This window comes from Cyprinus carpio, chromosome B23 (assembly GCF_018340385.1).
Source record: "Cyprinus carpio isolate SPL01 chromosome B23, ASM1834038v1, whole genome shotgun sequence".
Lineage (NCBI taxonomy): Eukaryota > Metazoa > Chordata > Actinopteri > Cypriniformes > Cyprinidae > Cyprinus > Cyprinus carpio.
In genome coordinates, this window is record NC_056619.1 from 11,357,399 (window position 1) to 11,384,774 (window position 27,376).

The 27,376-nt window shown below is 35.8% G+C and overlaps 3 protein-coding genes and 1 pseudogene across 5 annotated transcripts; 2 read left to right on the forward strand and 2 right to left on the reverse strand.

Moving 5' to 3' along the window:
* Positions 1-2: 2 nt before the first annotated feature.
* Positions 3-4,327, reverse strand: trim101 (tripartite motif containing 101). 2 transcript variants are annotated; one of them, XM_042751511.1, is made up of 10 exons: positions 3,946-4,327; positions 2,338-2,486; positions 2,087-2,261; positions 1,916-2,011; positions 1,591-1,824; positions 1,472-1,494; positions 1,261-1,385; positions 960-1,183; positions 674-784; positions 3-526 (listed from the first exon to the last, which is right to left on the reverse strand). In XM_042751511.1, exons 1-9 carry the CDS (start codon positions 4,108-4,110, stop codon positions 698-700), a joined length of 1,278 nt encoding a protein of 425 aa, XP_042607445.1. In that variant the 5' UTR covers positions 4,111-4,327; the 3' UTR covers positions 3-526; positions 674-697. The 2 variants fall into 2 exon arrangements, with proteins under 2 accessions (XP_042607445.1, XP_042607444.1); XM_042751510.1 differs by having other exon boundaries at positions 3-784; positions 3,946-4,326.
* A 3,180-nt stretch (positions 4,328-7,507) lies between these two features.
* dnajc5ab (DnaJ (Hsp40) homolog, subfamily C, member 5ab) lies at positions 7,508-19,854 on the reverse strand. 2 transcript variants are annotated; one of them, XM_042751515.1, is made up of 6 exons: positions 19,696-19,854; positions 11,777-11,936; positions 9,925-10,138; positions 9,272-9,443; positions 8,462-8,470; positions 7,508-8,199 (listed from the first exon to the last, which is right to left on the reverse strand). In XM_042751515.1, the coding sequence occupies exons 2-6, from the start codon at positions 11,884-11,886 to the stop codon at positions 8,096-8,098; spliced, it is 609 nt and encodes a 202-aa protein (XP_042607449.1). In that variant the 5' UTR covers positions 11,887-11,936; positions 19,696-19,854; the 3' UTR covers positions 7,508-8,095. The 2 variants fall into 2 exon arrangements, with proteins under 2 accessions (XP_042607449.1, XP_042607450.1); XM_042751516.1 differs by lacking the exon at positions 8,462-8,470 and having other exon boundaries at positions 7,512-8,199; positions 19,696-19,852.
* Positions 19,855-19,890: 36 nt separating this feature from the next.
* Positions 19,891-24,144, forward strand: LOC109053905 (glucose-induced degradation protein 8-B homolog). The gene is made up of 6 exons (XM_042751364.1): positions 19,891-20,023; positions 20,200-20,328; positions 20,759-20,887; positions 20,979-21,175; positions 21,706-21,903; positions 23,328-24,144. Exons 3-6 carry the CDS (start codon positions 20,767-20,769, stop codon positions 23,499-23,501), a joined length of 690 nt encoding a protein of 229 aa, XP_042607298.1. The 5' UTR covers positions 19,891-20,023; positions 20,200-20,328; positions 20,759-20,766; the 3' UTR covers positions 23,502-24,144.
* A 1,291-nt stretch (positions 24,145-25,435) lies between these two features.
* The window catches only part of LOC109053911, a 493,897-nt pseudogene continuing 491,956 nt past the window's right edge, over positions 25,436-27,376 (forward strand).

Sequence of the window (27,376 nt, forward strand, 5' to 3'; positions counted from 1 at the left end):
AATTTATGACAATTATTTACAATTTCTCAAAATTTCACATAATGCATTGCACAAGCCATTAGACAGTCAAAGCTGACACAATGAGAAAAAATAAAAATAAAGTCAGTGTTTTAGTTCAAGCCAACTCTTAAGATTACACATAACAGATTCCTCAGATTTGAAACACTATTCATCTCATTACAACCAAATCTGTATGTTTCAAATTATACAGTCTTGAAGCACTCATCTAAAACATGGCAAGAACTTTCACTGACTATTACAGCAAGAACAGTCAGTGTTATTGGGCAAACAAAAAACAGATCCAAACATAAGTGTACACAATGTTTTAATTTTTTGCACAAACACAAAGACGATTTTTTCAAGAAGGGAGGAGAACCCATTCTGACCAGTAGCAAGTCACCTTTCTTTCTTTGAGCTTCTGGTTTTATTTAAGAGGACTGAGCCGGTAGAAACAGAGACAAGTCATCTCACTGGTGACCACTGGAGGGCTCAGTCCTTCTAGTGCTGAGCTCACAGCTCTGCCAGTCTGCAGAAAACTTGGTAAGTGACTTTACTTTTATGCAAGAACATAGAGACATGATACTAATCCAGTCTATCTTAAAACCTTCCTCCCATTTAAACAACAATCTTTGGCTTTGTTTTTATTCAAAAACATGTGAGCATTTGTTAGTACCTGCAGACTGTCTCTTCACCTCTGCTATATACAAATAAGGCACTGAATGTTTCCCCATATTCGCTGGAGGATGACCAGAAAGCCCAGGAAATAAAAGACTAGAGTGACAATCTAAAAGAAAAGATAGAAAAAAAGCAATTACTGATGTATATTTCAATAAACCTTAAATACCACAAACAATTTTATCTAAAAGTCTCAAGTTAGTGGTTCTTATTTAAGTGTCCAGAAAATGTTCTTGAAAACTTGGACTGAGACTGCAGATGCACACATTAGTAGATGAATGTACCTGTGAAGCGCTTAAGCCATTCTTCTCACACACAGCCACTTTTCTGATGTCTCTACAACTGTCTGCTTGTCCACAAGTGTCCTCTGTTGTCTCCGGTGTGGGATTCATCATCTCAGAACCCTCTGATTTCAGTTCAGGGTCAGGTTCTGGGGTCAGCACCGGTTCTGGTTCAGACTCCGGTTCTGACTCTGGTTCATCAGGTGTTTCCTCCACTTCTTCTTCAGCTGTAAAGTTGGCAGCATTAATCAGAGGATTTGTGAAAATAAATAATAAGTTAATCTATTGGGTCTCTGATGCTCACTCTCCATGAAATCCAGCTGGTACAGAACTCTTTCCTCTGCATCAAAATCCACCCTGTAGTGATCCATCTTCTCATAGTCAGGATCCAGGGTCTCCTGAGAGAAGCAGTTAGATGCTTCACCAACCCTTCAGAGAAAAGAAAAGATACTGTTTTTGTTTGATTTAAGCGAACATTATTTCAACAGTCTTGCTAAATTTGCTAATAGACTTACTTTTCAATAAGATCTTGTGAGGTCTATAAAGCAGAGATAAAAACATATATCAAACACTGCATGCCTTTGGCATTCAAAATGTAAGATTAATGAGGAGCCCCACACAAAAGTTATAGTACCTGCACAAAAGACGCCATCTCTGGGTCCTCTATGGCATTCTGGGCTGCCTGGATCAGCTTTGAGTTTGTGTCTACATGCTCACTGTAGATCTGGAGTAAAGACTGGGTCCAGCCAGTCTTTACCTCCTGCTCAGAGGTGATTTGTTGGGTCATGATCTTACGGCGTTCCTCCAGAATGGCAGATAATTGATCAAACTTCTCGCACAGAATTTGTTTCTGGATCCTGCTGTTTTCCTGTCAAAGTGGAATTGCGTGCATTAACAGATCATTTGTTTGTAGTTTTTTGATGTTGCATTGCATGACTTTGCAAAAGATCCACACAAACCTCTATGTTCCTGCGGAGTGCCTCTAGTTCATTAACAAATGACTGAACGCGTTCATTTGTGGAAACCAAAGTAGCAAGTCTGTCACTGAGTTCAGCCTATAAGAATTGAAATGAATTATTTGGTGCAAGATGTGAAGATGTAACATGACACAAATATTTTGAAGAACACACCTTCTGCTGCTGGTAAACATCAGGCAGTGGAACTACTTGGCAGTTTTTGTGGGCCCCAAACACCTTACAGAGAGAGCAGGAGGTCACCTGACACGTCAGGCAATAAATATTAAGCTTCTCATCTTCATGCTCCGTACAACTGAACAGTGCAGGAGGCTTCGGCGGAGGTCTAGAGCTGGAGACACATTGATTTACAATAAATTAAAGATCAGTTAAACACTTACTGTACTGATCTTTCTCTATCATCTGACCTTTCAGACTCCTGTTTGTAAACATCAATAATGTTCTCCACGAGTAAATTGCGCTGCAGTCCATAAACTCCATGACGGTCCAAGACAACCTCACGCTGACAGGAAGGGCAGCGAAAACGTCCTCCGATTCCAACCTGGAAGAGAGACGGCTGCACATCTTACTCAGCATGCTGTTCTTCAAATGTCAGCAGTATTTGTGAGTACATGCATCGATTGACAACTGAAACCACTTTTCATAATTCACAACAGATGTCTTTCTAAGGAAGAAAAGAAAAAAAGAAAAGAAAAGAATTGCCTAGCATGGTTAACCAGACTCCATAACATCATCACCTCTTGGTTAGACTAATTGGACTTTCATGTAACTCCTTAGAGAAGCGCTGTTTGTACTTCTAGGGTAAGATGATCTTACTGAGCAGTCTAAATCTGTGCATGTGTGTGTCTTTGTCTCGTCTTAATCAATAGTTGCAGGGGCATAGAGTAGAGTTTGCAAACAGAGGAGCTTGAGACTGATCTCACCAGGTATCCGAAAATAGTCAGACTCTTTAATAGCTCTCAGCTGCTGAGGCTTGCAGGTCCAGTGTGAATCAGAGCACCATCACTGGCTCAATTATAATGATGTCCTGAGGCATGATGGGAATTATTTATTCACTGTGTGATTTGCTATCTATTTACCAGAGATGCACAACTTGATATTCCTCCTAATTTACACATCAGCATAATGTGATGTGATATCAAAGTTAATTTAGGTGCAGAGGAGGAGAAGGGTTATGCAGACAAAACATATATCTGTTACAAGGGACTTTCATATCAATATACATTGTGTGCTGCATGAACACTAAACCCCTGATGGCTCAAATGCATCAAATGTAGGCCATCACCTATTTTTATACCTCAGATTTCAGACTGGGGATTGAGTTTAGACATTTGCAATCCCCACCTGTTGGCTTTCCACATGACAGGTCGCTAGAAAACTGTCTGTGTTTGTGGTTACTGTGATACTCTTATGACTTTAGAAACTCCTAAAAGTATGTCTATAATAATAAAGTTTTAATTATCATTCTAATTTCACACGAATATGGAAATTTATTCCACAAAAATAACATAACGATAAAGACAGAGGAATGATATCATTGGAATTAGAATGATTTTTTCCCAGGTGTTGATCGATTTAAAAAAAAACATTCAATTTAACTCAGCCAATGAGAATCCATCCTGCTTGAGTGTTTAAAGTGGCAGAGGACAAAACACAGAATGTTATTATGCATTGGTTTGGATGCTAATATAGTTAATGTTACTGAGATAAATGGGCATGCATGAACCCACATGTACAAGCACCTTGAGATGTTGTTGACCATCCAACTTTGCAAAAAATTATTATGCTTAAAATTCAAATAGCACCACAGCACATAGAAAACACTTTGGTTTATGAAGGAAACTGGTTATGTACAGATGAACTGTATGTGTATCAAGTGCACAGATGCTATTTTGAGAATTCATCATCTTACCAAAGGCTTGAAAAAGTACTTGTAAACATGTTTCAAATGGTTCAAACAAAATGTTTCTACATCCACACATAAACCATCATCTTCTGAGTGAGTTGGTACACACCTGGTACAGTTCATTGGCACACTTGCGGCAGAGGTTGTGCAGACAGGGCAGAATGACCACTGGTTTCGTGAAGACCTCCACACAGATGGGACAGATGAGTTGTTTCTCCAGCGTCCCCAGTGAGGGGTCTTTGTGGTAAGAGCGTATATCCAGTGGAAGAGACATGGCCGTGTGCCCCTGCTGACCCCACACTCACTGGAAATTAAGATCGGAGAGTGAAACCACAGCTAAGGAGATGAGACACCACCGTCTTCATGTCTCTGTGCTGTGTGGTTGTCCAGTCTCTGGAGGCAGCAGGCAGTCGCTCTGCCCCTGTGCTTGAACAGCGCGACGGGGCCTGTGTTGGTTTACAGCTGAATTTGTGCATGTGCGAGTGGGGGAAGGTGTCTGGTTTCTTGCTGGCTCACTGGGACACCCCCTACCCTTGATCAGTTGTGCCCATATCAGGCAGCCAGTGGAATGCTGGGAAACAGAGATGATGCCTCTTCTCCAGTTACTCCAATCATTCATGTCTTCAGTCTTAAAACAGCCAACAAGTCAATAATGCCAGAACAGCTACAGTATTAGAGGAGAGCAAGATGGTGTTTATGAAGTGTACTTGAGACTTTTAAGACAAAAACTTCCACAAGTGTGTACGAGTACATTCGAGTTGGAAAAAGGCAGAGGAAAAAAACTGAAAAAGAGTCATTTTAAAATATTTCACAATTGACTGTTTTCATGGTATTTTTGATCAAATAATTGCAGAAAAATGTAGTGTACTTGAATTAAATAAAAAGTCATTATTCACTCACCCTCATGTTGTTCCAAACTTGTATGACTTTCTTTATTCTGTAAAATTCTAAAGTTGGTGTTTTGAAAAACTGTTTTTACCCATACTATGAAATATCTGAAACAACACTTTGTAACATATATATATATATATATATATACACACACACACACACTTTTACATACATTTACACTCATTTGTATCTAAAAATCACATGAAATTTTCTTACTTTCACTTAAATGTTTTTGGTTTAATATTTTAACTGTATGTTAGTGCTGTCAAACGATTAATCGCAATTAATCACATCAAAACTAAAAGTTTTCGTTTACATAATATACAGGTATGTGTGTGCTTTATATATTTATTATGCATATATAAATACACACACATGCATGTATACATTTTAAAAAAATATGTTGTTTATATATTAAATATATTTATTTATAATATAAATGATATAAATGAAGATATAGAAGATATGAAGATATAGAAATGTAAATAAAAGTAAATATTTTCCAAATATATGCATGCATGTGTGTATTTATATATACATAACAAATATACACAGAACACACACATATATTATTCAAACGAAAACTTTTATTTTGAATGCTATTTTAATTAAGAGGGTTTTTTATATCCCTGTAAATGTGTGAAAACCAACAGTATAATTTTAATTTGTAGATCATTATTTCCTTTGCACAAATACACAAATAATCAACACAGATACTTTTTTTTTTAGCTTCCTTCACATTTATTTTACAGCTGTAATTCAGAGCAATTATCCACGTTACATCTCTCTGACACATCATATTATGCTACAACAATTCCTTATCAAGAGCACCCAAATGAACTCAAACAAACTCAACAATACTCAAAAACGCTTACAATTAATAAACTATTAAACTCATTAAAAAATTCATTAAAAACAGGGAAATAAAAAATAAAATATTGTTTCTCATCACCATGTTTATACTATTTCCTTCATTTTTAACATGATTCTGTTTAGGTGTTGCATTCACACACATTGCTCCATTCGTTCTCTTATTCCTAGATTGGAAGCAATAGGAAATCGGATCAGTGTTTTTTGTTTTGTTTATGATCATGAATGAATGAATACAACAAATAAATGGAAAGGAAAACTGGGATAACAGCAAAAACAGATCAGTAGCTGTGTTACAGCGGAGCTTGTGTTGAGAAATAATATTTTGCAAATAAAAAGCGTTAAACACTATGAACAGTTCAGTCTGAGAAATGCTTAGAAACATGATCACTAACAATCTGACTAATCATTTAGACGTAAATAAAATACAAAAAACTACATGATAAATCTACAGACCTATGACATATTCACAATGTGATCCTAAACAAATAAAACATACACATTTGGGGTAAATTACACAAGTTTTCCATATATCCTGTTTCAAGTGCATGTAAATTAATGTATACAGCTAATCTATTTTACAGACATTACAGATATTTAAACAGAACATACAATAGATGATTATACAGTGATTCAATTAAGATCTTAGTTTCAAACAGCACACGCATTCACACACACAAATTAAGGTTTCCTATATGTCTGTATGTTTAGGTTCACTCCTATCAAAAAATAAAAATAATATAAATATAATAAAATAAAATATGCATGTATTCTGACAGATAAAATAAAAGAGAAGATCTAAAAGGTTGCAAGTTTCAGGGTTCCCAAATTGTTTGGCCAATGACTTTTCTATTACCAAAACTAAAAAATTTATAGAGAACGGACATTTTCATTATTAAAATAGAACAGCAAACTGAGTGATAGAAGTCTAGAACCAGATTTGTTCAAATAAGCTTTCAAAAATGTACCACACTAAAAAGGATGCATCAGTTAACAATTTTGGGTGAAACTATGGAATTAATGGATGAAAATCACTGATGTTGCTGAACTATATGGAAAACATGCTGTATGTTTTTCTGAGGATGGGCTTATGCTTTCTGAAACCACAATCCTGAGGAATGCAAACACTCTTTAACTTAGCAAAGCCTTGTGAATACAGATGGAAACACAAAACACCTGTTCAAGATTAAATGACCTGGCACAAAGGTACGTGTTTGTATGTATCTGACCCCAAACTCCTGTTCCCCATAGACACCACATAACTGAGCACAGCTGAGCACTGCATGATTATATTTGACAGTACATGCCCACCGGATGCCATTAACACGAGAGACGGCTCAGATAAACATACACAATAGACGCAGCAATGAGTCCTCGATCGTGTCCTCAGTGACTACACTACACCACACTGCCTTAAGGTTTAGAAAAATATAAAGGTTTCAAACTACTGAAAACCATTTCCAGTTAATGTTACAAAACACTTGAACCTGAAAGGTTATATAGTGTGATTTCTGGATACTGAAAATGGCACAGGTCTGTTTGTATAAAAAAAAAAAAAAAAGGTTTGTGCTAGTGAGAGCCAATCAAATGCATAGAAGGGTCATTAACATTTAGTTTGAAGAGTCAGTGGTCAGTGTTTTTTTTTTTTGAGTCTTACACTCACCAAGGCTGGATTTAAATAAAAAATTCAGTAAAAACATTAATTTTGTGAATTTCTGTTATAATTAAAATAAAAGTTTTCTATTTTAATGCATTTTAAAAAGTAAATTATTCCTGTGATGCAAAGCTGAATTTTCAGCATTATTACTACATCCTTAAGTATTACATCTTAAATAAAAAAAATCTCAAAAAAAATTGAATTTAAAATAAAATTCTTTTTAAACAAAAGCTCAAAAGAATTGCATTTGAAATAAAAATCTTTTGTAACCTAAATGTCTTTACTGTTACTTTCGGTCAAATTAATGCATCCTTTCTAAAAAAAAAAATCTATTAAAAAATAAAAAAAATGACTAATTCCAAACTTTTGAATGGCAGGGTATGTGTGAGTTAGTTAGTGTAACGCCAGCTTCATTATCCATTATGACAGCTGGATGCACTAAGCATACAAAAATACTTCCTTGTGTCCCGTTGTTGTGGAAACTAATTCATGCTTCAATTAAGATGGATCAAAATTATTTTACCTTATTATGTAGACAAATGCAGTGTGATAACCAGTGCATAACAAGAGCTGTCGGCAAGATGAAGCTTGGATCATAGCAGGAAGACTGTATGTACACTGTAAGAAGGTCCTTGTGTGTGTTGAATATAACACAGCAGTAAGTTTGGGGATGATAGAGGTTAAAGGCAAATAAAAATAAACTCACTTCTTGCCCTGTACGGTGAAGCGTTTCAGGTTTTCCAATGATACTGTAACTAACTAACCACTCAACCTCTTTCCTATGGAGCACCCATTGCCCACCGTGACCTTTTCTGGTCCTGTGTGTCTGTGAGAGAGAGGTTTAATAGCTGGCGTCTGTCCGGTAGCTGGTGTGGTGAGAGTCTGCGGTCAGCTGAGTGGTCTCTGTGGCAGAGGACGGCTGCATCACGATGGGGCTGCTGCCATCTGTGGAAACAGACACCAGTGTCACGCCGCTTTATAATATGAGCAGCTAGCAACTCAAACTAAACCCTGTTGCTAAGCATTACAGGCATGATAGTGAGTGCCAGGAAGCCACTTTAAATACTGAACAGACCTTTTATTGGCTAAATCAACAATCTGAAGGCATTTTAACTGTAATTCTAGGAAAAACTGGCAGAAACACTGGGCAGGACTTTATTCCTGCTTTACTGGGATTTGATTGAAACCAATGATATTATTGACCCACCTGCACGGCCTTAGTTATGACAGCAGAAAAGAAAGGTTTTCAGAAGCAGATAAAATGATGACATTGTGATGAAAGATTATGAAACATTTATTATCACTTTACAAGAACATGCACTGAACTGCGCTATAAACATTTATTAAAGACCCAACAGTTTGATTAAAACAAAACAAACAAAAAGAAGCGGGTTTTTTTTTATTTAGGTTACATATTTTGCATTTTGAACAGAACTGCATTCTTTGTTATATTTGGTTATGAATAAACACTGAAATAATACAAAGTAAAAAATAAAATGAAATAAAATAAATTAAAAAAAAAAACATTAAAGGGACAGTTCACTCAAAAATGAAATTCTGTCATGATTTACTCGAAAAGTTTTTGATTTTCTTTCCTCTGTTGATCACAAAAGAAAATAATTTGAAGAATCCTGGTAACCAAACAGTATGGGGAAAAAAATACTGTGGAAATCACTGGGAACCAAAAACTATTTGAACACCAACATTCATCAAAATACCTTCTTTTGTACAAAAGAAAGAAAATTAAACAGGTTTTTGGAACAACCTGAGGGTGAGTAAATTAATTTCATTTTTGGGTGAACTATACCTTTAAGTCACCAAAGCATAATTTGCTACTTGCTATTGGTTGTCAGAGGCAGGTGGTATGTGGGGAATGGTTCATTACACTACCTTTTGTAGCTTATGAATGGTGTTAAAAAGCTAAAAGACATGGACTAATAGACACAAAACTTTCATTTTGATTTCATGTCAACATTATCGTGTTTATTTGACTATTATAAATGAATGTGTGTCTCACCTCTCTCATCAGACTGCATCTGAGCTTCCAAGTCTTCAGGAGACACATAGAAATCTGGCTCATCTGACGGAGGAGGATGAGGTTTACACTTCCCACAGCAGCAGTTACAACAGCAGCACAGACAACAGCAGAAATAACAGCCTGTGGCCACACCACAGAATATGAACAATGCCTGTCCAGAGGGTGGAAAAAAGAGGAATTCAACGCAAATTACAGCATGTACACAAATATACTATATATGCTCTACCATCCAACAGTTTGGGGTCAGAATTCTTGTATGCTCATCAAGGTTTTTTTTTCCTTTTAGTTTATTTTAAAATGTAAAATGTAATCCTGTGATGTTAAAGCTGAATTTTCAGGATCAGCATCATTACTCCAGTCTTTAGTTACACACGATCCTTCAGAAATCATTTTAATATGCTGATTTGCTGCTCAAGAAACATTTCTTGTCATTATCAATGCCCTGAACACAGTTTTGCTGTTTAGTATTTTTGTTGAAATATAAATCTTTTGAGATAAACTTCTTTACTGTCACATCTGAATAATTTAATGCATTCTTGCTGAATAAAAGTATTAATTTCTTTAAAAGAAATTACTGACTCCAAACTGAATGGTATATAGTGTATCTGAATGGTCTTGTGTGTATGACTAACCTTAGCCCACCAGCTGGACAATACAAAGTATGTGTTAACGTTCTCCTCTCCAAACTGTTCTGCCACGTAGAGGCCCAGAGATCCATATTTGTCATAGATGTTGCGTTTGGTGGGGTCTGACAGAATGGTATGAGCGTTGTTGATTTCTTTGAATTTCTCAGACGCTTCTGGATTGTCAGGATTCTTGTCAGGGTGGAACTTCAGAGCTAGCTTTCTGCAAATCAGAAGAGCAGAAATAATTGAACTTCCTAAAAAAATAAATGCAACCTTAACTTTTGTCCAGCATCCTTGCCAATCTGCTTTTAGGTGTGTTAACGTTAAACTATTACTATGTTAAAAATGGACCCTTTTCACAGCCTGTGTTTATGCATTTCCACAGTTCACCCAAAAATGAAAATTCTGTCAATAATTACTCAACCTCATGTTGTTCCAAACCCGTAAGACCTTCGTTCATCTTTGGAACACAAATTAAGATATTTTTGATGAAATCTGAGAGTTTTCTGACCCTGCATAGAAAGCAATGTAACTGAAATGTTCAAGACCCAGAAAGGTAGTAAGGACATCATTAAAACAGTCCATGTGACATCAGCATTTCAACCGTAATTTTGTGTATCTACAAAAAGACTTTTTTTGTGCTCAAATAAAACAAAAATTATGACTGTGTGATGCTGCTGACGGAGGAGCTGGCGTTCTGACGTAAAACCCAGATGTGCTGCACCTTGTTTGCAAGCAGAGGATTGCACACACATGTGATGTGAATGCACGTCAAAGACTGACGTGAAAGAGAAAAAACTGTGGAATAAGTTCTGATGTCACATGGACTAATTTAAAAATATATTTTCGCAGCTCCATAAAATTACGGCTCAACCACTGATGTCACATGGACTAATTTAACCATGCCCTTGCTACCTTTTTTGGGCCATGAACGTGGTAGTACCTTTGCTGTCTAGACAGGGTCAGAAAACTTTTGGATTTCATCAAAAATATTTTAATTTCTGTTCTGATGATCTTAAAGGTCTTAAAGGTTTGGAACGAAATGAGGGTGTGTAATTCATGACAGAATTTGCATTTTTGGATGAATTATCCCTTTAACACTGTAACTCAAGCAAGGTTTATTTATTTATTTTTAAAATGTTTTTTATTATACATATATAACATTATACTTTGCATTTTATTACATTAGAAAAGTGCAACAATCGATCTCTCAATATATATATATTTTTCCTCTTTTGGAAAATCATAGAAATGCTTAAATGGATTGTTTTTCTGTTGATATTGGAAAAAACAGCAATGCAAAAAAATGATATTTGTTGTAGTTTCCATTCACCACCATAGAAGTTCAGCCAACTATGACGACTTCCACTACTAATGACTCCATGATATATTAACTAGCAACTATTATTTAAAAATAGCATGTAAAATACTAAGTATTATTTCATGATAAATGCTGGCAGGCATTCATGCACACAGAAAATGTACATACTGTTCAAAGTATGCATACTATATAAAACAGCAGTAGTAAGAACAGTATGGTTTTCATGAGAGGAAATGAGGAAAAGTTCTCTAGTGGATTTAATTGGAAACGCAAAAAAAATCAATTTACTCACTCTCACTTTCCAAATTGTGGCAATACATACAGGGTTGGAATGACATGAGGGCGAGTAAATGACAGAATGGGTGAACTATCCCTTTAAGACATTGAAATTTTACTTTTCTCCAAAATCGTTTAGGAGTAAAAATTAAAAAATAAATTAAATAATAAAAGGAAAGAACCCCCACACCGAAAAGATTCAGTGCATTTTATCCACTATTTTTAATGGCATTGTTGGAACAATCTTTCTATGTCCATTACCTGTAGGATTTCTTTATGTCTTCTGGTGCCGTGTTTTTATTAACTCCCAGGACCACATATAGTGATTCTCCTGCTGTGGAGAGTGAACGCTGTCTCTGCTGCTCTGCCATTACTCACATGTGCGCACACACTCTCCTCACACCACAACCACCTCCTCTTTCTGAAAGAAAAAGCAGAGAAACATGTTATATGCGCTGTATATACTCCTGCGTCTGCTTTTGTTTTTGCACTGCTTTTTGTCTTTGTCTTTTTTACATAACAGCATAACATAAAAAAAAAAAAAATAAAGCATACACATACTGCCATCCCAGTGATATGGCAATAAAACTTGAAACTATTGTATTATCATTATACACTATTTCTGTGAATCTAAAACCCATTATCCATACCGTTTAGTGCAGCAAAACACCATCATTATTACATCAGTGAGAGTCAGAGGCTCATCGTTTCCCCAAATGTCCCTGTTCCGAGTCAGTGCATTAACAGTGAGGATCCACACAGCTGACTGAAGTCATGTGACTCTAGCATTCAGAGAGGAGTGATGCTGGTGCTCTTTTGGGTCTGGTATTCTTTGCCATGTCTAACCCTTGTATTTGAATACTATTCGTATACTATACCTGGTACGACAATTAGAATTAATGTGCCCTAATCATAGTTTGTTAATATAGTATATCAAAGATGCTAGGTTTTATACCCCTCATACACTGGAAGAGTAAAAAAAAAAATTAATGCAATGGAAGCAGTGAAACATTTCTTCTGTATTGTGATGTACATATATGGATTATCAAAAAAGAAGAAAAAAAAAACAGAGCAGGGACCTGAGACATACATTGAGAGATAGAGATACACAGTGACACACATCTTCCACACAGAGAGGATCAGAAGTTACATCCTCCAGTATGAATAAAAGACAATTAACCCATTAACCCAGAGTAATTCAGGTTAAGACACCTCCACACTAAAAGGCTGCCAGGTGAGGAGACATTTCACATGTCAATAACCAATTATTTGGAGAAAACAAAAACATACACGTATGACGACTCTTTAAATGAGTACAAACACCACTTCTCCTCATGCGAGGAGCTTGCTGTGCCGTGGTGTGAGACAGTTTCGCCCTGCTTTCCAGGCTAATCGTGCAACTTGTCAGCTAGCATTAGCAGATTAGTATTAGTGGAGCATCTGAATAAGTGAAGGGTTATTTCTGTCCCTTCCCAAACCCTGTGCGCTTCTTCAACTGGGACACCCCAAACAAATTCAACATCTGCTCAGATTTTACTGGAGAATTCTAGTATACTATTGCTCATGCTTAGGATTTCCAAACATCTTATTATTCTTAATAGTAATGATAATTATTAATATTAATAATTATCAGCTATTACTTTTCTAGACAATTACAAATTATGATTTTGCCTAGGCAATAGATTTGCTATTGACAAGCAAACAAACTAAAATAAATAAATTAAATTAATTCATAAAAAAAGAAAGAAAAGAAAAAAGAATTTAGGGACCACATCAACTGTGTTCAAAATCATTAATTTGATGAATTTCACAATTGTTAATTATGTGCACTACCAGTCAAAAGTTTAAGCTTAGATTATGTTCACCAAGCCTGCATTTATTTGATCAAAAATACAGTACAAAAAAAAAAATAGTAACAGCATGAAATATTATTACAATTTAAAATATCTGAATTAAAAATCTGATTTATTTCTGTGATTTAAAATCTGAATTTTCAGCATCATTACTCCACTCTTCAGTGTCACATGATCCTTCAGAAATCATTTTAATAGGCCGATTTGGTGCTCAAGAAACATTTCTTATTATCATCAATGTTGAAACAGCTGTGCTGCTTAATATTTCTTCCTGAAAACCTGACACGTCAAGATTCTTTGATGAATAAAAAAAGACGACAATTTAAATAAAAATCTTTTAGAACATTATAAAATGTCTTTCATTTTTGATCAATTTAATGCATCTGTGCTGAATAAAACTTACTTTCTTTGAATGAATACAACATGTGCGTACTTCAGCACACTAGCAACCACATCACACAAACTACTCAAAACACCTTAGCAACCACATATCAACGCCCCGGCAACCTCCCACAACAGCTTAGCATCACGGCAGTATGTTTTACACAGATAAACACCACCTACATTTACTGCAGAAAATTATGTAAAAGTCTGTTGCTGCAATTAGTATTTAATTTATAATTTTACTACAAGGTTTTGTGTTTAAATAATGTGTCAGAAATAAGTGTGTATCCCTGGGCTGCTAGCAGCTTCATCGGTTGATTAAATGTTATTACTAATAGAGCCTCCAACCAGGACCTGCAATCCAACCACCACATACAACAACCAATTCCACACCACACACTCCCTCCCTCCCCCTCCTGTCTCTGCACCACCATATGGTCTGACTAATTCTTTAGTGGCCATCTCAGTCTGTGGACTAGAGATGGCTGCCAAAGTCTCCACAGCTTAATGAACATCGCTGTCCAGGTTTATCCATCATATCAGGTTCATGTCTGGTACCTCTGTTTGTGTTCTAACATCCTCCCACGCCACTATTGCATGCTCTTTTCTCTGTCTATCCGAGCAGGTGAAGTGATGTGGCTTGTATTATGTGCTGCTGTTTGTAGAGGGATGGAACAGCAGGAGCGAGTGGAGCATGTTTGATGAGAGTCTCTGTTCACAATGAACAAATACACACACATAAAGTAATAGTGTCGACGTACCTAAAACCAGTCATTATGGTCAATCAAAACTTAAAACTTACAATTAAAATCATTAAAAAAAATTCATTACTTGAAATAAAATAAAAATTTACTGAAATATAAAAAATTATACTTTTTTTCAGCTGGTTGCCAAAGCAAAATTTCTCTTCTATTGAAAACAAAAGAAGATATTTTGAAAAATGAGGTTAACCAAAAAACTGACGGTAGCCACTGACTTTTTCTCCATACTATCGAAGTCAAAGGCTAACAGCAACTGTTTGGTTTCCAAAATTCTTCAAAACATCTTCTTTTGTGTTCAAAAGAAGAAAGAAACTCAGACAGGTTTGGAACAACTGGAAGGTGAGTAAATGTCAGAATTTTATTTTTTTGGTGAACTATCCCTTAAGTTGAAACCCTAAAATAAAAAATAAATAAATAAATAAAACTTAAAAAGTAGACATTTAAAAAAACTAAACTAATAAAATGCAACAAATAAAAAATTAAAATTGAGAAAAAAAAAAAAAAACTAATAGTATGTCAGTGATACTAAAGCAACACTGCCTAAAACAACGTGTCATTATTGATTATTGACCAAAAATAAGGAGCTTCAAGAAGTTAGAGACAAATGAATGGATCTGAAGCATCTATCAAAACAACATAAGGAGCAAACAGGTGGTGGTCAAAAGATCTCAAAGAACAAGAATAGAGACCAAACAAATGAGGAGTAAATGTGATGAACGAACAGCTGAAAGCACTATTTTTTATTGAAAGTCACATGGTCTTGTGTCGATAACAAAACATTTCTTGCCATTTTTCTAATATCAGATATGAAGAAACTAAGATCCACAACAAGATTGCTATGATAACTCTCATGGAAATTGATCTTCTGTTACAGTCCAGGAACACACAAATCTAAACACACTCATTAGTGTTCATCATTTCATGTCATTGTTCTGCTTTCTCTCAGCCTACATCCAAATACAGCACTTTACAACACAGTCAAATGATAATTTTCTGATTCATTAAATCATCACTTGTGGCCAATTAGTGCAACATGGTTTAAACAACCGGTCTCAACCAAATAATAAGAAATATATAAACAAATGTGCTAACAAGACAGTCTTACTCTCTGGAAAACAAGATATCAGTTGCACTTTGCCTATTATATCAGTGAAAGGAAAATTAGAAGACTGAGAGAGGTGTGCTGGGAAACATCAGTAGCAACAGTATTCCTGTAGAGACCTCACTAACCCAAGGCATACAGTCGTCACCGAAACAGTGGAATGGTTGTTAAGATCTGCAGATTAATTCTGTTATTAATGGTTGCCAGTCAAAATGTGCTCAGAACAGATTGAGTGTGTGTAAATAAATCTGAAGGAGGAGATACTGGAGACTGGTACATCCTGATCACTAAAAAAAACACACACACTGAAACTGGAAGATGGGCTAATATTGTCGAACAGAGGATAATATCACTCCAATATAATCTTTATGAAAACTGAATCATCAACTGAGATGCATTCAAAATTGTTAATGTGTTATATTCTACCATAAAAACAATCCATTTGCCAGGGTTAAAACAATCTCTTAACCATGTAGTAAGAACTCTTAACATTTTCTAGCCAACTTTTTTTTTTTTTATCAGACTCAGAGTGTCTATTAAACTACTGAAGTCTTATTCTGGCAGTTAAACACGTGGAACTGTCAGTGCGTCTGTGTTAAATATAGAAAAAAGTCAGTAAGTTCAAATAAATATAAAAAATAAAAGATTTCTATTTCAAGTAAATGCTGTTCCTTTGAACTTACGATTCGTCAAAGAACTCTATATTAAAAAAGCAGCACAATTGTTTTCAACAACAATCTTAATAAATGTTTCTTGAGCAGCAAATCAGCATATTAGAATAATTTCTGACTGAAGACAGGTGTAACGATGCTGAAAATTCAGTGTTGCTATAAAAGGAATAAATTACATTTTAAAATACATTAAAAGGGAAAACATAAGAGACTTCTTCTGACAAAGAGCTTTTGGATAGCACTGTTCTAACTAAGACCCCGTTATAGACACACAGAGCTTGTTAGCTTATGTTGACTGGAATACTGACTAAACAAAAGCCCTAACGAAGTGTGAGGGAAAACAACTTCTAAAGAAAGTTAATTAGCAGTTAATTAGCTAATAGAGTGCAAAGGTGCTTTCAGCAGGTCTTCTGAATGAGAAGGACCACTCAGAGTTATGCAGCATTTTTTAGAAACAAATGTAAGACAAAATGGATAGCAAACCCACAGTAGTATTCAAAACTGAGATTTGGCAGATGAAATACTACATATGTATGCTAATGACAACAGATGTATGTGGGAGACTGAGCACTTCGGACAAAGCACAAAGATGAAAACGGGACTGATGGTAACAGAAACTCAAACAACTAGAACAAGCTAGAAAAAACAACAACTTTGAAACACAGCATGTTACAGTTCAAGGGAAATGTTGAAGCGGTTTAATAAAAAAATAAATAAAATAGAATTATTTCAAGATTTACTCACAATCATGTTCCAAACTTTCTTCCGTGGTATTTAAAAGAAAATGCTTTTAAGATTATCGGTAACAAATCAGGTTTGGTTACCATAGACTTCCGTTTAAAAAAAAAAAGCCTCACTGGTACATTTCTGATGTGTGTGAGTAATTGATGACAGAATACAAATTTTTGGGTGAACTATCCCTTTAACCGCTTAACTTTCATCCACTTTTGAAAATTCATGAGAAAGTGCACTATACAAACTTAAAGTGCCCCTATTATGCCATTTCCAATATTTCCTTTCATGCAGTGTGTATTATAGCTGTATTGTGAATGTAAACAATCTGCAAAGTTGTAAAGCTAAAAAAGTGCACAATAAATAAAGTTATTGTCTCCCAAAATAAAGAATTGACTCTGTACAGCCTTGAAGAGTCGTTAGTAATTTGAATCCCAATTCCGTGACAGCTTCACATCACGGGGTAATACATTTGCATAATGTACGCCTATATGTTTTACGTTGGCCGGCCACGATGGCTGGATTGCGTTTACATTACACTGAGATCTGATCACAATGCGTCCTCGACTACCTCTGGACCAGGACACGCTGGTCGGATAACATTCCGATCAGAAGTGCGTTTACACTTGTCTTTTCAATGTGTATGTGGACAACATCTGGATACTGGTTCGCATGTTAATGCCAAGTGTAAACGCATGCACCAAGAGCTTGTAACAAAGGAAAAATTGAAATTGAAATCGCATCATATGACCCCTCTAAAGAAGACAATTAGCATAGTATTACAGAAGTGAAATCATTTAATAAACTGAAAGTATTAAAAACTTACAGAAGTTTAAATTTACTGTAAAGAAAATGTATTGCACTATTTTTCTGTTATGTTTAGGGCTGCACGATAAATTGCATGTGATATTTAATGTTGTAGCCTGTCAGTGAACAACGGCTCTGTAGTTAATGCTGATCCATGTAAAAGTGCGCAGGTGATGGAAATTTATAAATATATATCAATTTATAATATATATAAAATATATATTTTAAAAAAGTATTTAAAAATATAAATTTGCTATAAAATTAAAGCCTTATGTATTGTCTACATAAGTTTTATAAAAAAAAAAAATCATATAAAAAAAAAAATATAAAAAACAACACCATTTACAAAAAAAAACCAACACAGGTGCGACCCAAACTCATTTTTTGATGCATTTCTGATACAAATCAATACATTTCTCTCTCAATATTGTGTCTATCACAAAATAACCACCAAACATCAAATAATACATGAATCTTGAGACTCAGACCTTTCCAACGATATGTATTTTGTCAAGATTATAAAAAGTAATAAAGAGATTTTAAGCTTTCAAATGGTATATAACTTATGATGATTACTAAAACATGTGATAAAGACTTTTTGTGACAAAGGTCAGAACTCCTGTTATGATGTAGATTTGTCATAGACTCTTGGTGCACTCTTGTCATAAATGAATTACTTTTCCTACATCATTTGTAACAAAAAAATAATGGTGAAATCTCTATTAAGGAGTCTTAGACCTTTCCAATTATATATAGTAAATTGTAATATAGTGAAGTAAACATAGGTGTCCCGTACGGTAACAGTTAAGGGGATAAAACTGCTCAGCACAATTCTATATTGCAAAATCACTTAATTAAAATTACAATCAAGAACGATTAGCAGTAGCAGTTGATGTACATTGAGCTGAGCTTTAGGAGAAAGAGAAAGTACAAAGTAGTGAGGCGGTTAAAGGTTATTATGAGTCACAAGGCAGAACTCATGTGACCACACACACACACACACACACATACATATATACATGCATATATGCATATATGCCACACACACACACATATATACATGCACATACATATATACATGCACATACATATATACATGCATTATATGCATATATATATATATATATATATATATATATATATATATAGCCATAAATCAAAAACCATACACATTAATAGCAGGCTAGATAACTAAACTCCAAGACTTGGTTGCAATACAGAGTCAAGGCAAGGCCCTTTCGCTTCTTTATCTGTCAAGACACAGGAAAGCCAGTGACAACTGGCAGTATCTTGTCTATCAGGATTAGAAAGCAAACCACTGTTTGAGATAGAGCAGCAACTCAAATCTAACGAATAGCCGCGAATACTGATGACAGCCTCTGCTGCTGGAGGTCCCGTGGTGACTGACGGGACGGAGATTTAGAGCCTTTAATCTCCCTGCTCTGCGCTCAGCATCCATATTGGCTTGCTTGTTAAAGGAACAGTTCAATCAAATATAGAGATAGTATCATCATTTACTTGTTTCTAGTCTGTACCACTTCCGAAACACAAACGGAAATGCGGGATGACAGCCGCAGTCACCATTCACTTCAGCGGTAATGAAAATTAAATTAACGGTTACCGAATCTGTCAGTCTTTAACATTTAATACTGTGTTCCGGGAATAAAGTCAGTCATGTGGGTTTCAAACGACATGAGGGTGAGAAAGTGTATTTTTATTTTTTTACTACTAATGGTGAAGTATCCCTTTAACGCAATAAGCTGTCTTGCTCAAAACCCACTACAACAGTAACATTACTAATCCACGAGCGAGGGCAGCGTGCGTGTGTACAGGATTGAGAGCTTCCTCTGGCTGCGTTCTCGTTTCTTACCGTCAAGAAGTGCAGTTCCTCCGTTGTTCGTAAATTAACTCCTGGATCTATAAACGGTCCTCAAGCCTGCGGTACTCGGATACAGCGTCCTGGTCTTTTGAATACGATCGCGAGCAGCGTCTCCGCTCAATGGGAGTCGTGCGCTGACGTCACGCTCGAAAGGAAAATGGGCGGAAACGAAAAAAAAGAAGCCGTTTACATGACGAGGTGACCAAATCAAACGGACACATTTCTGACCGTAAAGCGATCTGCTGAAAGGCTGCTGTGTTTTGCAGTGTCAGAATTACTGAGGACAATTTTATGGTGTCGTGAGATAATGCCAAGGAAGGTAAGTGCTGGCTTATGAAGACATTCAACAATAAGATAAGTAAAAAAACAATAAATAGAAATTACAACGGACGTAATATTTTAGTTATTTTGAAAATACTTTAAATTATTATATATATATTTTTTAAATGTAAGCAGTCCTCTACATAGACATAATAAATATGTCAATACATTCAGACCTCGATGCATTCGATCGGCAGCCAATCCAAACGAGGTAGCGCTGAAATCTCGTTTTCCTTAAAACCCGCGAGAGCTTGATACGGCCTTTCTCCCCGAGCTGCTGGCGATTAGAGTGTACACTATCAGGTAAAATTCAATATTTTTATGCATAATCGACAAGTTATTTTAAGTGTCGAAAACGAGTGGTAATATATAAAAGCTTGGAGAATATCTGTGCTCATTAACGGTTATATGTGTTTGTTGTTAGGGACATTTTTAAATCTGTTGTGATCTCCTCTCCAGCGGTACAGGCTTCAATGTTATGATACAGGCCTTTATAATTAGAGCTTCCGGTCATTACAAGCGAAAATGTAATCTTGCTTGCTTTCCATAACATTGTTTATTTCTATATTCTCATTGTGTATTAGCTGACTCGTTGTCGTTTTCTATAGCTTGTTGTATTCGTGCCCTAGTCTTTCTTTTACTAAAATCTTTAAAAAGTAAACATTATAAAATGCATGCATGTGTGCGTATTTTTTATTAGATATAAATTTTATGTATATGTTTGCTAATGTAGAACACTTCATGATGAGTTATGCTGAAAAGCCAGAGGACATAACACGAGAGGAGTGGATGGAAAAGCTAAATAATGTTCATATTCAGCGGGCAGACATGAATCGGCTCATTATGAATTATCTGGTGACCGGTAGGTGATCAACTGAACACTTTTATTTTTTCACCTTTAATACAACTGTCAGAAGATCTGTATCATAATTAGTTTGTTTCTATTTATATAGAGGGGTTTAAAGAGGCAGCTGAGAAGTTCAGGATGGAGTCAGGCATTGAACCAAGTGTTGATCTGGACTCTCTGGATGAAAGGATAAAAATTAGGGAGATGGTGCTGAAGGGACAAATTCAAGAGGCCATTGCACTGATAAACAGTCTGCATCCTGAGCTGCTGGACACTAACCGATATCTGTACTTCAACCTCAAGTAAAAAAAGTTAAATAAAAATTGCCCATGATTTAAAATAAAAAACCTCACATATGTTTGAAGGCTGAATTTTGACACAGAAGCCACCCTACAAATTTATGAATGTCATTGCATAGATAACAACATATCAGACAAACTGTCATCTGCAAACTGCAAACTTTGTACTACAACTGTAGTGTTCCACTAATATTTGAAAATGAAAGTGTGTAGATACTTTGTCTTCCATTTGAAAAGCAGATCTATTGCTTTATCATTTAGAACCTTACAAACCAACTAAAAAGTTGTATCTAATCTAACAACATTAAATGTGGCCAAAAGTCCAAATACCTCTTGGGCCCACTCTAAGTTGTTTTGTTTTGTAAACTGGTTGTCAATCTTAATATTAAATGTTTATATAAATATTTACATTATCATATAACAAAAAGTTGTACTGTTCCACAGTGACTCAAACTGTCAGCTGTCTGATGTGAAATCACGAGGGAATGCTTTTCAGTTTACAACAAGTAAGGTTTCTCTGCTTTCCTCCTTTAGCAACAACACCTGATAGAGTTGATTCGCCTGCGGGAAACTGAGGCTGCACTGGAGTTTGCACAGACACAGCTGGCTGAACAGGGAGAGGAAAGCCGAGAGTGTCTGACAGAGATGGAGCGCACCCTCGCACTCCTGGCGTTTGATAACCCAGAAGAGTCGCCCTTCGGTGACCTGCTTAACATGATGCAGAGACAGAAGGTAAAGTTGGTTATTCTGTCTTATCTTTATAAATAATGCTACTTTTAATATATTATTAAGCAGGGTATAAAATTAACACATTTTTTTTTTCTTTGGATAAAATTGTCTGCTAAATGACTAAAATAAATAAAAGTATTAATTTCTTTAAAAAAAAAAACTTACAGACCCAAAACTTTTGAACAGTAGAGTACTTTGGCCGCTAAGCAAAAAAGTCAATATTAAGTTAAGTCAATGTGAAATTGATCCCTTATACTTACATTCCCAGTGTTACTGTGAATGATTGATCAGTGCATTAGTGCATATATATATATGTAGATAGGGCTGGGCGATATGGCCAAAAAATGATCAGGATTTGATGAATAGTTCTTTGATGAATCTAAGAATCAAAATTATAACAATTTTTTTCATATCAGTCAGTATCGTTAAAACGAAAAAGTGTCAAATTAAGTGACGCTGACGGCCGACAAAAGGGGTGCTAATGGAATCTGTTTTTGCTTATAATAAACCTAAACTTACACGAAGGAGAGAGGGCTCGTGATGGCAAGCAAAAGACATGAAGATAAAGGTGTTTGGGAGAAGCTTAAATAAAAAAAGTGAACAGTAACATCAGGTTACCTTTGCCCGTCTCTCTCACTATAAAGCACGTAGCCTAAAGCACTAAAATACCAGGACACCCCTGGTCTGAGCGTCCACTGCTATTTATCACTCTCAAAAATATAAAACAAATATTCCACAAATTAATAAAGATACAGAGATAGAAAATACAACAAATAAAGAAACCTATAAAGAAAATATAAAAAATCAAAAACCTCCATGATGATTGCTCTGATTATGAATACTCAAACTGAAGAATTCTGTAGTTTCAGGTTTCTAGATTTTGTTAATTGTCGTCATACATTTTTGCTTTCTGCTCTTTTTATGTAGATTTTTAAATATTTAAGTTCATATAGGCCTAATAATACATTTATTTCAATCCCCTGCTGAAAACAACAATAGAAACCATCAATAGAATTTGTAATGGTTTTACTGGTTTTAATGGAAATTGTAATGGACCCTATTGGTCTCTACTGGTAATTGGTTGCCTATTATTGTTGTTAAACATTATTATTGTTTAAACCGCTAAATCCTAATGGACCATATCCCAAAACACACTACAGGAAACCATTATTTAATGGTTTTAATGATTAAAAGTTGATGGTTTGTAATGTTTGTAATGCCATTTGTAGTGGAAACCATTAGAATGTCTGTGATGGTTTGATGGCTCAAAATGTAAGAACTTGCCTTTCTGAGATGTCTTTTCACTGATGTCACTCCACCTCCCCCCACAATGAATTTAATGTTAATCATGGCATTTGTAGAGGGTAATGAAGGGCGTCATTCATTCAGTCTGTCGGTAATTGACAGCATGTGGTCTTCTATAACAGGTGTGGAGCGAGGTAAACCAGGCGGTGCTGGACTATGAAAACAGGGAGTCGACACCGAAACTTGCCAAACTCCTCAAACTGCTGCTGTGGGCTCAGAACGAGTTGGACCAGAAGAAAGTCAAGTACCCCAAAATGACAGATCTTAGCAAAGGCACCATCGAGGACCCCAAGTGAAAACGAACCGGCATCTCTATGTTTGCATTCTGCGGGGAACAAAATGGACACTTTCCCTTTGCTTAACTATTTATACTCAGTGACTGACACTCAAACATCCTTTTATCAACATTTTGTTTTGTTTACTTGTTGCTTATCAGAGACTTTGCATTAAATGGGCTGTGGAATTGAGATTAAGATTTAAGGGTGACTCCTAGCCAAAATGGAAACACTTTTATCGCAGATGGATTTCTGTGATTCTTGTTACCACAATGTTTGATTTGCTGAGCTGAATTGATTGCATTTTAGCCATTTTGTTTTTGCAGAGGATTATTATCTATTTTGTCAGTGAATGTTCAGAAAGTCTGCAAATATAGTTGAGGACTGAACCACACTATTTAGATTTAACTTTAACTATTTGACTGTGTCCACTGATGTGAGGTACCTACGGCGCAACAGTGGTGTGGTGTCATCAAGGACAGTGGACTGATTGTACCAATGCAGAGAACGAGTTCTGTGTGCTTTCACAACTTTTATTTGCAGTGCACAGATATACATTTTGTATGCGTGTTAAAGGGCCCCGTCAAAGAAAATCTGCCCTTTTTCGAGTACTAATGTTATTGCATTATAATGTTATAAAGTCATGTGACATTGTTTTCTACTGTACATTGTCATAGTATTCCTGCTTACATTGACATTCAATTGTGATTTATAAATATTGCAGAGTTCAGATTGTAAGCTTCTGAAGTCAGATGCTTTACATGGGTATTAAATATTCTTTTTTAAATCCCCAAACTATTTGATTTTCAAAATCGCTGCTGTTGTTGAATGCTATGGCCAAATACTTATGCTGTGATGCCCGATTAAATGTTGCAGACAGTGTTTTTTTTAACCTAATCAAAATGGCAAGTGAAACACCCCGCTTTGACTCTCTTGTGACTGATTATGATAATTGTTTGAATAAGAACGTTATGACAACTTGGACTTGTATGACCCTGTAAAAGTCTATTTTCTTGTCCAGGTGTTATGTTATTAACTTAGACGTGACTGTTTTTTTCTGTATAATTTAGCGAAATTCGATTCGTTCACTATTTAACTATTAATAATAATGACAATTTTCTTTATCAGACATAACTGAGTCATAATAAAAAGATTAATAATTTGATTCAGCTGGAGTGAACCAAATAGTTTACTGATGTAGTGAAAATAAATACATTCGTTCATGACTGATATTTTATCAACATGCATACGAAGTTTAAATAAACTAAGTTAATTTAAAAGTACAAAACGTTTTCAGTCAAGAAATGTAAATAAATTATAATGTTGTTTAAAGTAAAAGCAAATTATATTTATGATCTAAAATTTGTTTTATGAGCTGAAGCATGACTGCAGCGAACTGAACTGGGACGCATGAAAACAAGTATAATAAACACCATTAAACCATAAAACTGCATTAAATCTTATTTGAACGTTTACAGTATTTAACACGCCCATAATGACGTAAAATAATAATTGTGGGCCGTTTTTAAATGAATTGTTCAAAAGAATCGACTCGCGGAAACACATCGGTGTGTCTGTAATAACCTCGCCACCTTTAGTGGTGCTGCGTCTGCTGAACTTGTTCTTTTAAATATCTGTTAAAGGTTCTCAGTTTCATATTCAGGTATTTGCCGAAGGCGAAACCATGCCTGAGTTTCAGTGGTTATGAGTGGAAGGGGCTGAGTCACGTTACTTCCTGGTTTGAAGAGCCAGTGGCTGGTGGAACTGCGTGGCTGAAAAAAGAAACTGACACGTGGATCATCATCAACACTTCAGGAATCAGGAAAAAGCTGACATTCCTCCCGCTGCGAAAGCCGAAAGTCCGCTCATTACTGCCAGTCGCCGGAGCGCAATGGATGCGGAAGAGATGTTATAAATAAATACATCCTCCAACAAACAAACATATAAACATAAAACATATTTTTTTCATTGCTTTGCTTTTTTGCCTGTCACGCTCGCACAGACTGACCGAGAGGATAACGGAGCGGATAGGCACAAACGGATATATCTGGCGTTGAATGGCAATTCTACAAAAACATGGAAAGAACTCTTGTCCAGATTTGGCCAGTATTAAGGAGAACCCCGCAGATAATATCGGACAAGCCGGATCACAGAAGAAGTGGGCAGAGTCGAGTCAGAACTGGACAAGGTGAGACCCCCTCACCAAACTTTCCTCTAAATAGTGATTATTAATCGAATACAAATTAAGGTAATACAGATAAATACATTATTGTGATTAATAAAGTCTATTAATGCATTATAAAATATATCAGTATTATGTGCATAAGTTCACTTTATTCTAGGACACACAGTCACCGTTTCAAGTTTGAATTTATTTTGGCAGAAAATTGTGAATGGTCAAAATTATGTTAATTTTTCATGTCAGTTTTTCAAAAATATAGGCTAGTTATCTCTCTCATTAAAAAATCAAAATATAAATAATAAACATATTAGTAACAAATTACAAATTAAGGGGGGACTGGAATAAACTTTGAGACTTTGTTTGTACTATTTAGGTAATTTTTTATTTTTTTTTTCCGAACAGGTTAATGAACTAAGTGCATCAGCATTAGTCAATGCATCTGAAGCAAATTAACCGAACAGGTTAATGAACTAAGTGCATCAGCATTAGTCAATGCATCTGAAGCAAATTAACCAGTTAGAAATTGAACTTATGTGCTTTGGCTTGTAATAAGTTCTCATGTGAGTCTTGTTTGGTGTAAAGATTGGTGGGTTGTATTTGTCTGTCTGCAGGCCAGTAGCGAGGATATGGACGGTGGTGCTGTTGCTGGGGACGTGCCTGCTGTACTGTGCCCGTGTAGCCATGCCTATCTGTGCAGTGAGCATGGCAGAGCGCTTCAGCTGGTCCAAGAGAGAGACGGGCATGGTGCTGGGCAGCTTCTTCTGGGGCTACTGCTTCACTCAGGTCCTTGGAGGCTACGTCAGTGACAGGTTAGTGAAACAAGAAATGAAATGTCGTTATTTGTTTACTTTATGTTTAAATTAAAGCCAGCAGTGGATGTGTGTCCTAGATTAGATGTAGTTTAGCTTTTTTGATCATAATTTTTATTACTGTTATTTTACATTCAAGTAATATTAAAGAATTTACTGCAGGTGAGTTTATAATATTAAAACACAACTCACCTAAAATAAATAAAATAAACAAAACTCCACAGAACTACTAGACACAATAGACACAAGAAACCCACAACCAGATATGAGATAGGACCTAACATGATTAAGTAGGTGATGCAAATGAAGCTTACAATAGATCTCCATTCTTCACATGCCCCATACCTAAGAACTTAAACACTGAAGATTGAAAGCTCTATTAATAAATTCTTGTTGATTAACGTTTGCGAGCCCTGTGGAATGTCTGGTTTGCTGGAGAAATGCTCAGAAGTATATTCAAATGCAATAACTTGTTTGGATTTTATGTGGTATTCATAAATGCTTGTTGATTTGTTTAGGGTGGGAGGAGAGAAAGTGATGCTGTTGTCGGCGGCAGCATGGGGAGCAATGACTCGCCTTCACGCCAATCTTAGCCCATTTCTGCTCCCAGCCCATCGTCTCCATGACCGTCTCCCGCTTCCTCATGGGCTTGCTGCAGGGTGAGCGATCGCACCCTCACAAAACCAGCTGGACTTCGCATAACTGTGCTTTAATGCTTCCATACTGTACTGATTGTTTACTTTCTAAGACCTAATGATACTGAATTGCACTAATAGTTTAAGCTTTGAGAAAGTTACAAAACAGTATTCAGCTGTTCTCCGTGTTTTTCGAAATGTGGCTGTAGTTTGCTGGAAACTGCAGGAAAGTGCAGTTTGGGGAATCTTGTTTAGTAAATCATTGCTTCC